Source organism: Plectropomus leopardus, chromosome 15 (assembly GCF_026936395.1).
Source record: "Plectropomus leopardus strain MGB_pleo_1.0 chromosome 15, ASM2693639v1, whole genome shotgun sequence".
NCBI lineage: Eukaryota > Metazoa > Chordata > Actinopteri > Perciformes > Serranidae > Plectropomus > Plectropomus leopardus.
This window is the reverse complement of record NC_142190.1, coordinates 33,224,029-33,237,508: the sequence shown is the minus strand read 5'-3', so window position 1 is coordinate 33,237,508 and position 13,480 is coordinate 33,224,029. Positions and strand designations below refer to the sequence as shown.

The 13,480-nt window shown below is 41.4% G+C and overlaps 1 protein-coding gene across 1 annotated transcript; it reads left to right on the top strand.

The window, feature by feature from the left end:
* Window positions 1-9,223: 9,223 nt before the first annotated feature.
* On the top strand, window positions 9,224-13,161 carry crx (cone-rod homeobox). The gene is made up of 3 exons (XM_042499752.2): window positions 9,224-9,635; window positions 10,688-10,839; window positions 11,442-13,161. Exons 1-3 carry the CDS (start codon window positions 9,539-9,541, stop codon window positions 12,078-12,080), a joined length of 888 nt encoding a protein of 295 aa, XP_042355686.1. The 5' UTR covers window positions 9,224-9,538; the 3' UTR covers window positions 12,081-13,161.
* Window positions 13,162-13,480: the final 319 nt, after the last annotated feature.

Sequence of the window (13,480 nt, the reverse complement as noted above, 5' to 3'; positions counted from 1 at the left end):
TTGTGCTCTCAGGTTAACCCTGGGTGAGCGTGGCTTCAGCTTAAACTCAACCTAATGCCAGCCTCACTGCTGTTTCCTCCTCTGCTGCAGTTAGACTAATCTAAGAAACCTGCCTGTTTGTGTTCTCTCAGGACTCTCAGGTCCTCATCCTCACCAAAGATGTAAAAAAAAAATCATTGGGAATTCACCAGAAGTAAAGGATTGTGTAGTATTAGGCCACAACGTGCAAAAGGAGGTGCAGATGAAACCAGCAGGGTTTTGTTCCCAACACAGAGGCCAGACATACGTCTCTGTCTTTTCAGTCTGTGTGTCTTTTCACGGTGCCTTTTCTGTCTCAAAAAATAGGCTACATATATTAGTTAGACAGAGCTTGGTTTTTTTCTACTTTTTAATTTTATCACATGCAAAGTGAATGAACTTCAAAAAGTCTTTACTTAATTACATGTTATATTTCACTGCAGTATCAATAAGAAGACCAGGGAGCCCTTTTACATTCTCGTGTGATGTGACACTTTTTCTACTGTCGTTAAAATTACCAAACAATTTAGCAGCTCTCACTGTCTGCTGAAGTACAGACAGATATCTTGAGGTCAATGGTCAAGGGACCCCTGTGAAATGAAATGCTGTTTTTCCATCACCAAAATTTTGCCTAATTTTGGAGCCTTATTCAGCCCCCCTAATGACAAGCTAACATGCCGTGATTGATACCACTGGATTCCTCAGGTCTTAGTTTCATATGACACCAGTATCATCACTTTAGCTGCAAAAGCCCTGTACAACCTCATAATTAAAACTATTTTTTTAAAAAAAAAAGTAAGGCATTCAATACCACGATTTTTGAATTAATGCAGACAGCTCAAATTCTAAGTGATTACAATTTGTACCCAGAAGACATCAAACCTGCTGTGTGGGGGGAAAAAAAGTTTGATCAAGATCAAAATAAAGTCTATAAATATTTGATGCTGTTTCTATTTTGGTTCCAGCACCTGAGAGGAGATTAATAATGAAATTTGAGTTCAGCAGACATTTTGAAAGACCCACGCATTGTCCAAACTGTTTAACTAAACATCAACTCAAATCTTTGCAAATCCACGTATGATACCTGACTATATTGAATCACATGATAGTTATTATGGGATGGTTTTCCTATAGTGGTCACTTTACTTTTATTACTCCTAGAATAGATTCACAATATAAATATTTGTTTAGGGTAACATAGTATTGTAGGATAAGTAATTCCTAAATTTCTGTGCACATCAAGATAAATACTTTATTTTCCCTTTAAAAAAAACAGACAATTTGGCTTTAAGAATGATATATTGTGAAATATGGGGCAGAAAAAAACTTCAGAATAAGAGACAGTATGATTGATATAGCACGAGGATTGCACCTGATGGAAAACGTCTGACAGACTTATGATTTTTATAATGTAAAAGAAGACACAAGTACATAAACTCAAAACATAAAAATAAAAAAAATAAATAAAGGCTGGTCATCATTAAAGTAAAGAAAAACACTTTCCCTGTGGAGAAACACTAAAAACTCACCCTACAGTAATACCAGCAGTTGCACTGTCAGTGGCTGTCCTTTGTGTGTGTTATAATGTCCAGTGTGTGTTGCTGTGGTGAAGCAGACGTAGGTTCGGCCCAGCGAGCTGCTGCTCCATATTGTGACAGTTCAGAGGTGGCAGTGTGCTGAACCCCTCCCCTCCTCCTAATACCACCTGCTAATCCATCTGCAGGATTACTGTCCACTGTAATCACTCATCCTCAGCACTGACACACCTTACCTCACTCTGCAACTCCTGACTCATTACACACACACTCACGCGCGCGCGCGCGCACACACACACACACACACACACACACACACACACACACACACACACACACACTTGTACCAGGACATTGGCAGCATTTGTTTCCCAACACATTTGTACATTTCATATGTAGGATACAGTTTGGGTTACATATATGAGCTGAATTTCATATTAGAAGGAGGTAGGAATGGTGGATGGCATGACAACAAATCAACAGCAGAAGATGGTTTGAGGCCAACAAAAGCAGGTGTTTTTTAAGGACAGGTCAGGACATGTCCAGCTGTGTTTGCAGCCATCAAGCCAAATGTTTTGAGCCCAGTTTTTCCAACCCCGAGCCTAAATACATGTTAACTACTGCGTACAGTACTGTTGGTCTCTTAAAAAATGTGGTGCAACTTGGACACGTCTTCAGTGATGATCCCAGGGTCATAGGGTGTTTCAGGTCTTGCTCATTAGACACTCTCACATAGGCAACCCAGCAGGGGGTGATTAGTTGCCTGCCTGTGTCCAAGTAGCGCTATACAGTGGATCACCCCTCTTGATTCACAGCCACCTCGATGCCTTTTCAGCAGCATTGATTATGTTTTTAGTGGCTCTTCTCTTGCAACTCTCTGATTCCAAGGAAGCTGAGTGCCTGATGCAGAGAACATCCTGCAAACACATGGCTCACAGTGGGCCTTCCAGACGTTCCCTCTGCACTCCTCTGAGGGCTCAAGATATTTGGCTTTCTTGGGTTCGTGGGTCTTCTCCATATGGTCTTCCCAGCTAGGGGACAGTGAGCTTCATCATAACCACAGTCCAATAATGTGACACTGGACTAGAGCTTACGGTTCTAAGACCCAGAGGAGGGTATTCCACAGCTTAGGGGCAGAACAGCAGAGGTTGCTTTCTTGGGGTAGAGGGAGGTAGAGCGGGTCGTCCACTAATCAGAAGATCGGTTGAAATCCCAGTTTCTCTGATTCACATGTCAAAGTATATTTCAGTAAGATACTGTTTGAATCATTTAAAAACTTTGGCACCCTGTATGGTAGCCACAGCCACAAGTGTTCGAATGTGTGTGTGTGTGAATGAGTGTGTCTAGAAGGTGACTGAGGGTGCTTTGGGTGGTCAAAAGACCAGAATACAAATGCAAGTCCATTTATCATCTTGCAGGAAAAATTAGGAACATCTTAAAGAAAGCCATAAGGAGATCTGAGTTCTAGTATACAATTTACTTTCAGTGCTACATGTAGAAGTGCTTTCTACTCATTTAGTGTTTAAAAATGTGCCCACTGAATTAGATGAAAGTAATACAGGAAACAAGAGCACTCAAAGAATGGGGATTATATTATTCTAAAGTGATATAAACCTGTGTATCATCTACGTAAAAGTTGTATCTGACATTATTAAAACTAATAATGTTGACCACAGGCAACAAAATATATTAGCAAATAGTATCAAATATATTAGACAACTAAACAGGCCAGTCATGTGCTTTTAACTCTTTGCAGTTTCACTACTTGTTCACACTTGTGATTTATGTCTAAAGGCATTAGTAAAAAGAAAAAAACATTTATCTTAAACAGAATAAATGTTCTAATCTTCTCTGAGAAAAAAATACTTTATAAATCTTTTTTCTGGATTTTTGTGCAATGTAGTGGACAGAGACTATGATGGAAGCTATTCTATAAATAGACAATATATAATAAAAAATACAATACTTCAATCAATCATGATGCATTTCACTCTGATAATGTATAAAATATATCTTGAAGGAATAGTTTGAAATCTGGGATATATATTCATGATTACATTACTGTAGCCTAAAAACACTGACATGTGTCAGGTTGCCTCTAAAAGATAAATACTAGTTTTAAAATGAGTTTCTAAAAAATCAGGTCAATTAAAGAGGCCTCTAGTGGCCATACTATCTGAATGTTCATGTGTGTATTTTTTTTTTTTGTTTTTTTTTATTATGTATTTGTTATTATTATATCAAAAGGGATACATCGCCAATTTTCAACCAGCTTTGTATCAAAACAATGTGGGCAGTATGTATTGATGAACTGTGTTAAACTTCCCTTCCTCCACACATGGCAAAACTCTAAAGTATGACGTATTATAACCACCACCCCAAATTTCGACTGGTCCAATCAAACAGTAAAACAAAATAGAGTTGATCAAATATGATACTGCATTCTAGTACATGTAGGTTTTCTATCTCTTGAGCAAAGTGTCCTTTTTCATATAGCACCGGTTTCAAAAATATTTCCATCTCTCTACATCATAGACTGCCCAGTTTTATGTGAGGACCCTCTTTATAAAAGTAAAATACATCTTTAATTCTTTCAGGTGTGACACAGCTGACAATGACAACACTGAAGAGGTATTAATTACTGTAGATCAAATGAAAGATGAAATCACTTCAATAATGTATGCTAATATTAACAGGAGAAAGAATTACAACAAAGTGTAACCCTCTGAGTGTACACATACAACTGAGTCATGTTTTAAGATAGCACCTTTCATCCGCAGAGGAACACATTCATTGGACATGTTAGCAGGTCATATTGGGCTTTATGGTGACTTAGCTGGCTGAGGTTGAGGAATCTTAAGGTGCAATGTTGTTACACCTCTCAGCTCTCTATCTCCCATGTGGAGCCAGAAGGGCATGAAAATGATTTTGACTATATGAATGACAGTTGAATATGGTGCTTGGTAGTGTAATAGACCTTTGTGTGTGTGTGTGTGTGTGTGTGTGTGTGTGTGTGTGCGTGTCCAGTCTGATAATATGGAGCTCCAACCGGTGCGAGACCTAACTGGACTGGTCAGGGGGCTGGTGGGGTGGTTGGCGGTCTGTGTTGAGCTGCTGGTAGCACATAGTTTGCACAGAGGAGATTATCACAGTGTGTGTCCGTTTGTGTGTGTGTGTGTGTGTGTGTGTGTGTGTGTGTGTGTGTGTGTGTGTGTGTGTGTGTGTGTGTGTGTGTGTGTGTGTGTGCGCGCACGCGCAGGGTGAGTGATTGGGGCTGACAGCAGCCTCTGTATTGCTGGCTGGCCTGCAGATTTAGCCGACCTGTTTTAGACACTCTAATCTGGATTAACTGCAACAGTGTGTCAGTGGGGACGACAACCGGAGCCTCCCCCATCCCCTGCCCCTTCACCTGCTTCTCCTCCACCCCTCTCATTTCCCCTCCCCTTCCTTTGTGTACCTGCTGCCCCTCCTCTCTTCCTCGGCCTCTTTCCAACTGACTTCCATCTACCTGTTGTCTCTGTCTTATTTCCATTTTCCTGAGTTTGCCCACGGTTTGTTGAAAACAAACTCTGTTCAGTCTTAAAATAAAAACAGTTGCTTGCATCATCCTGACTGTGTCTCTGTGAGTCCAGCTTTAGGGGGGGAGGGCAGTCGAGCAGGGATTATACCAGCTCAGTCATCTTCCCTACTTCCCTATTTGCTGTTGCAGCTGTGAAGCAGTTCCACAATTGGATGAAGATTGAAAGACTATCATTAATATCATCTGGACAGTGTTCATATAACATGATTTTTTTTTCCAAGATAGAAATAAAAAACAAAAAACACAGATTTTTTAAAAAATTCCACATCAGAATCCCAATTTAATTTAATTTATGCCGTATATTGATAATCAACAATATTAAAATAGAACAGATTGTCCTGATGACATAATGTCCTAAATTAAATGTGAAAATAAGACCTCAACATTATAAGTCAATAAGAAAAAGTATTTTCTATCAATTAAAAGATGCTCTGCATAAAAAATAATTGTAAAACCAAAAGAAAAAAGTTTGCGAGCTTTCAGAGCATGGTATCATATAAACCTATAATGTGCACAACAATGCATGCACATTCACATGTACAGACTTCCATTTAAGACACAGTACATGCACATGTGTGTATCTCAGAATCATTCCTGAGCAATATTCTCTGTGTGCACAAAAAGTGGGACTCCAGGAACTCCATGATTTTCTTTTTCCATGTCTGTGTAAAGCGTGTCCATTTGTAGGCTTCCATTAGGTGCCAGCTGTCTGCGTGCTCTGAATCCTCTGTCCACACTGCCCTCCCTGCACCGCCAATTCTCTTCACCACATTCTCCATCTTCTGCAGTTTTCTTGTCTTTCTTTGCCCCAGTCTACACATCGACCCGTCCATTTCCCACTCTGTGCGGCTGTAGTTCCCTCCAGCCTCCTTTCCTGCTCCAACACTGAACGGATTGGTCTGTCTTTCCTCCCTTTATCTGGAGATAAGATACTTACTTTTCAGATAAAGCATATTATGATACATCAAATGAGCTTTGTCGGTTTTGTGCATCCGCGTGTGTGTGTATGTGTGTGTGTGCAGCTGTTTGGGAGATAAATGTAATCTGTCAATTATGTGTGAATGCATGAAGTGCAGCAGATGTGCAGCAGGTTAGTTGTTGAGCAGGAGGAGAGGGAATGAAAGACAACTTTCATGGAGGACAAAATGAGGCCTGAAATGAAACTTGCATTTACATTAACACTGTTATTTCTGAAATAAAAAAGACTTGCAGTTTATTTTCACTCAAACCGTGATATACATTAAAAGTGGAAAAAAAAAAATTATCTCCAAAATCAAGTTAAATCGAGTCAATTATATTTACAAAGCCCATTATCACAAATCAAAATTTGCCTGAGAGGGCTTTACAGCATACAACATCCCTCTGTCATTAGACCCTCACAACGGATAAGGAAAAACTCCACCAAACAACGTTTAACAGGGAAAAATGTGAGAAACCTCAGGAAGAGCAACTGAGGAGAGATCCCCCTTCCAGAACTAACAGACGTGCAATAGATGTCATGCTGACAGAACAGATCAACATAATACCATTACAGTAATCAATATGACAAACATTTAAAACATGTTTTTATCAGTGCTGTCACATGAAACATCTTTTAAATTGCTATTAATCACTAAATTTGAATAGTTAATTGCAATTACAATGTCTGTATTTCTATTATTTTGCATTTCAAATCAGTTTTGTCCCAAAATGATTTTAAAAAGTCTGACCAGATTGTCTTGATTGGGAATCAAATGACTGTTAGTTAACTTCTTTAGTTTCATTCACAGCTCTGTGAAGATTCACACACTCCAATATAGATCTTTGCATATTTGTCCATGCAGTTGCAGCTGTGTGTTTAGCTTTGAAGGTGGGAGCAATTTCAAGACTGTTTAAGGACCCTTATATGCAGAAATATTCAAATATCACATGCAAAAAGCTGCATGGTTTTTACCCAAAACTGCATGAAGTGCATAAAGTGGGCGTGTCTGTAAAGGGGAGACTCATGGGTACCCATAGAACCCATTTTCATTAAGATATCTTGAGGTCAGAGGTCAAGGGACCCCTGTGATATGGCCATGCTGTTTTTCCTTACCAGAATTTATCTGAACTTTGTTTAGCCCCCTTACTGAGAGGCTAGCATGACATAGTTGGTGCGATTGGTTCTTCTAGTTTCATATCATACCACTGTCATCACTCTAGCTTTAGAGACCCAGTACAGCCTCTCAAAAACTAGAATGTCAGTCGTGATCCCCCGCAATTAATACAATAAAAGAGGGTAATGTAGGAACTCAAATCGCATCACAATTAATGTGTTGAACTAACATTATGCACCTCAAAAATTGCAGTTTCGGAATTGTTCCAATAATAGAGACCTTTGGTGGGCGCCAAAGAGCACGGAAGTGAATTACAACATAGTGTTGCTCTAACGACAGCCCTTGTTCTCTCCAACTGGTGCAGAACGCTGCTGCTCGTGTTCTAACGGGAAGCAAGAAAAGTGTTCATATTTCTCCTGTTTTAGCTTCTTTGCACTGGCTCCCTGTAAAATCCAGGATTGAATTTAAAATCCTCCTCCTTACTTACAAAGCTCTAAATGGTCAGGCTCCATCCTATCTGTCACAGCTCATAGTTCCTTACCAACCCTCAAGATCACTGAGCTCTGAAAATGCAGGGTTACTTGTGGTTCCCAAAGTCTCCAAAAGTAGGATAGGAACCAGAGCCTTCAGCTACCATGCTCCTCTCCTATGGAACCATCTTCCAGTTTTGGTCAGGGAGGCAAACACCGTTTCAACTTTTAAGGGTAGACTTAAGACCTTCCTCTTTGATAAAGCTTATAATTAGGGCTGGCTCAGGTTGCCTGGACCAGCCCATAGTTAGGCTGACATAGGTTTAACCTGCTGGGGGACTTCCGATGATACGCTGAGCTCCTTTTCCTTCTCTCAATGCCGCCATCGGAAAATCATGCATGTCTGTTTACTGCGTTGCCGTTTGCAAGCTTAGCTTAGCCTCAGTAGTTTAGCTTAGCCTTACATCTGTGATAGCCGTGTGGTACTGTCACTACCTGGGACTCGTGATTACAGCGCCTGGGTCTGTTGAACTGCACTACCCTAATCCCGTTGCCTCTCGAGAGCATTCCTGCTCCCTTGTTTCCTAGTTTTCCCAGATCCTGGCCATAACCTTGGCTGTGCCTGACCGTGGTGATAGCTGTGCTGGCGCTGTGACCTGCCTTTGGTTGTGCTCGAGCTGTGGCTGTACTAATACTGTACCCCCCGCTCGCCCTGATCGTGGTCTGGTCCTGGTCGCACCGATGCTGTGATCTTGCGTTTCAACACCTCCCTATCAATATACGCATTAGACTCTTATCATCACCCTCAGCATCATCATAGCATTTGCATTTGCATTGCATTTAATAATTTCACACCTATCGCTATTGTAATATGACATGCATCTGTTTCCATTATTGCTGTGCCTCTCCCCCCCTCTCTCTTTCTCTTTCCTTTTTGCCATGATTGTATTTCATTTGTTATTTACCACATCTATTGCACTTCTGTCCGTCCTGGAAGAGGGATCCCTCATCATCCTCTACCGCTCTTCCTGAGGTTTCTTCCTTTTTTTCCGTTACAGAGGTTCTTTTTCGGGAGTTTTTTCTTGGGTGATGTGAGAGTCTAAGGGCAGAGGGATGTCATACACTGTAAAGCCCTCTGAGGCAAACCAAGTTTGTGATAATGGGCTCTATAAATAAAATTGACATGACTTGACTTGACTTGTTTTTGTTTTTAGTTTTTTTTATCATATGATGTAGTTTTTATTATTATTATTATTATTATTATTATTATTACTATTATTATTACTCTTATTATTATTAATAGGCTACTTGAACTACTTTTTATTTTATGCTTTTACCTTTTTATTTTATCCACATGAGTAAGACCGAAACCTTGCTTTGGACAGTTGACACTGTGTGTGTGCGTGTGTGTGTGTGTGCGTGTGTGTGTGTGTGTGTGTGTGTGTGTGTGTGTGTGTGTGTGTGTGTGTGTGTGTGTGGGAGGGGTTTGCTGGAGCCACTTGCTCCCTCTAATTAGCAGCGTGTGCCGGTAAAGAAACTCAGTGGAGCCACCTCACCAAGGCGCAAAGGCATCCGGCGGCCACTTCACCTGTGTGATGACTTGACGGTGTAAAATCAGACTTGCAGACGCATTTCGGATGATCAGTGCGCTGCGGTCTGCGCTGCTGCTAAGCTGACAGACAGTAAAAGCTCAAACTGCAGGTAGAAAAAAAAACACTTTGTGGTCCCGCTTGTTTTACGCAGCGGGTTGGATCCGACGCACCGACTTGTTGCCCCAGCGGAGCTCTGAGGGGCCCTCGGTTGTTGCGTTGCGTGTCCGACATACAAGTCAGCGACAGGACTTAAAAGCCTGCTGTAAGGATGATGTCCTACATAAAGCAACCCCATTACACCATGAACGGGTTAAATTTGCCTGGCCCCGGAATGGATGTGCTGCACACAACCGTCGCTTATCCATGTAAGTATAAACTCTTATATTGTTTAAAACTTCTCTTTTGTTTTTAGTTTAACTCTTTTTTTCTCCTGCTGTCCTCGTAATTTAGAATATATACTTCCATAAAATGGTGCGTAAAGACGCGCAGGTTGTGTGTAAAGCTGTAGCGAGCGCAAATAAATAAAAGAGGGATAACAATTTGTATCATAAGAGACTAAATATATTGACAAAACGGTTGGATATAACTGATTAACTGGTAAAATACAGACTTTCATTAAATCATCATTATTCACTGATGTACGACAAATAAATTTGAACATGTAATGATGATTGTCATTTTAGGAGATTGGTAAAATGAAAATCAGTCCTTCAAGTTTTACATCACTCTGTTGTCGTAGATCTGTTATGGATTCAGATAATGCGCAGATACATTGGACCATCTGAATCCCCCTCGAAACGCACTCCTGAGTTCAGTGTCTGTCAAATATTCGACACTGATTTTTGTTTTCGTATGTTTCTCACTTTTTCTGTCGTGGATTCTCAAACTTTCTCACGTCGTTGACGCTCAGATGAATATAGATCTGCTGTAGATGGAAACACTTACTGTGCTAAATGACAATTTCCCGCGACTTCCCGTATATCTAACGATTCTTCACTATATTTGTTGTTAAACAGATACACTGGTATTTGGCTGTGTACCCCGGAGGACAGATAGTGACCGCACAAACTATAATTAAAGTAATAGGATATAACTGATTGTCCTTCTCTGGGGAAACTAAAACTCTCTAAAGAACTACTGACAACTGCTAGAATGAGTAAATACACTTTGTCTTCATATTGCAGAAAACTAGTAAGGATTATAAACAGGATGAAAATGTGATGTGAAGTTTCCAGTAATATTTGTATATGTTGACATTCTCACTCATAGCTGGAAAACAACAAATCTACCCAAATAATCTCTTAAATGTCTGTCACGTTGCCTTTAAAATACGGTGCTCATATTTCAGGTCAGCTCTGTGTCTCTGCCAGAATAATAATAATCCCTCTCTGTGTCTCTTGGATGTTTGATTTTGCAGCCACTCCCCGGAAGCAGCGCAGAGAGCGCACCACCTTCACCCGCACACAGCTGGACATCCTGGAGGCCCTGTTCTCCAAGACCCGCTACCCAGATATCTTCATGAGGGAGGAGGTGGCCCTCAAGATCAACCTGCCTGAGTCACGTGTGCAGGTACTGTAGAAGTAGGCTACTGCCAAGATGGAGGCCAAAGTGTTCAGTGTTTGTGGGTTACGTACTGTGAGACGAGACATTTGAAGAACTTTAAAGGCAACAAAGTTCTCCTACAGAGGGAGTAGAGCAGCATATTTAAGCTGTCTCCTGCATCATCATGTAGAATATAACACTTCCGTTACATAAGTCAGCCTTTTCCTTTCTCACCTTTAGCTATTAACAAGTCAACATGTTTGTATGTCTGGATGATGTTTTCTGTTCTTACATTTGTAAGGTTCTATCTGCGTTCTGAGTGGTTCTAAGGTTATTGAGTTCAAAGTTCTGCATTGCAAATAGCATAACTGATATAAAGTAAAGTCAGTTTTATTTATGAAGTCCACTATCACAAACTTCTATTTGCCTCAGAGGGCTTCAAAGCATACAACATCCGTCTGCCCTTGGATCCTCACAGCCCATGTGAACCTTTAGTTTTCTGGATAAAAAGTCCATAAATGCATTAAATGAAGGAAAAGAAGACAGCAGTATTCACTTCTGACCAAAATGTCAGCCAGAAAGTTATAACTCTAAGGTGACAGCATGCATTTTGTCCTTTGGCTCTCCAGGTTTGGTTTAAAAACCGCCGTGCCAAGTGCCGTCAGCAGCAGCAGCAGAGCAGTGGCCAGTCCAAGCCCCGCCCTCCCAAAAAGAAGGCCTCTCCTGTACAGGAACCCAGCGCCCCTGATCCAGTTCCTAACCCATCTGGCTCCTACAGCCCCTCCTCAGCCCAGTCGGGCCCCAGCCTGGCGCCGAGCTCCAGCACCGGAAACACTGCCGTTTCCATCTGGAGCCCGGCCATCTCGCCCCTGCCTGATCCCCTGGCCTCCTCCTCGGCCCCCTGCATGCAGCGGCCCTCACCTTACCCCATGAGCTACGGCCAGCCGTCAGCCTACACTCAGGGCTACGCCAGCACCACCTCCTACTTCACCGGCCTGGACTGCAGCGCCTACCTGTCCCCCATGCACTCACAGCTGTCTGGCACTGTGGGCGCCCTCAGTCCCATCACCGTGCCCTCCATGGGGGGCTCCCTAAGCCAGTCCCCGGCATCGCTGTCCTCCCAGGGCTACAGCACGGCCTCCTCCCTGGGCTTCACCTCTGTGGACTGCCTGGACTACAAGGACCAGCAGGCCTGGAAACTGGGATTCACCACCATGGACTGCCTGGACCATAAGGACCAAAACTCCTGGAAGTTCCAGGTCCTCTAGAGAGCAGGACAGGGTGGTGTTCATGTGTGTCAACGAGTCTGTTTGAGATAGTAAGAAGCAGTTCTGCAGAAGGACTCGTTCACTTTGATTTTCAGTTTCTTGTTTGTAAGATTTTCTTTTATTTTCTGAAGTTGACCTCTGTAGAAATCATTTGATTTGAAGGACTTCGGAGCTGAAGAGACCAGTGACTGTCATCAACGCTGCCTGATTGCAGCTCATACCTTCATGCTTCATTAACCCTTTAAAATCTGAGCACATTGCTTTGATTTCTTTCAAAAACATGGAGAGAAGGCAATGAGCAACTGAACAAGACATGGCCCGAAAACTAGCCAGAAATTAGTTAAAAAGTACAAGAAAACTATGTGAAAATAAGCAAAAGAAAAAAAGTACAAAACAAAAACTAATAAGGAAATTAAGCACAAGAAAACCTTAAGAAATTGAAAAGAAATCCTACATTTTTTGTAGCATATTTTTAAAGATAGAATTCTAATTTTTTTTTTTCATAATTTTCCACGAAAATAACTTTATTTTTCAGTTCTTTTTTTTGCTTTTCCCCAAGTGTTTTCAAATGAAACCAATTTGCTCAGGTTTTAAAGGGTTAAAAAGATTGTGAAAGGCGTCTGAATGCAGCACAAGAAGACTGATGTTGATTCAGGTTTTGAAGGGATAAATAAGAGAACAAAAGCCTTTAAAGAGTTTGTAGGAAAAAATACTGGAGTCGTCCGTATGGAAACACACTGAGCCATCTCTTCCTTTAAAGTGACTGTGTGACTCTGACATACATGCGACCAGTGTTTGATTTTGTTTTATTAAACTTACGTTGTCATAGAGCAGGAGGAGCTTTGACAGGAAGGAGCTCTGAAGTCCTGTATGTCACCTCCTTCAGGGTTTGATTATTTTAAGCTATTTATTATTATTTGATGCTACATTTAAGTATGTCATTTGGTTGCGTTTAGATATTTTTGAGGCATTTGTGTTGAGTATTTCAGTGTTAGCCTTTAGTTTTATCATTCAAACTGTTTGATGAGAACTTAGATCTGCTGTTTTAGTTGTGTGACACATTAAAGTGATCTATTCTTTACACTCTGTGCACTGACAATCATTGAGATGCTCTTTGTGTTTGCAAGTTAGACCCTGTTAAGAAGTTGGCTGCTGCTGGTACAGTTGGAATCATGAACTGATCCACATTTGGAGGTCGGTATGAAGGCTGGACACACAGGGGGTGTAAAGTGGCCGTGTGGTGGTCAGGTCCGGACCCGTCATGATAGTCATATGGCCTGCATGGCTCTCACTGCTCCATCTTGGTTATTTTAGTTTATCTGATTCTGGGAGTGTCCCAATCCTCTTAGCCTCCCTTCAGCAATGCCCTAAGTGAATTAGTTAGGATTACTGCCCTGTCC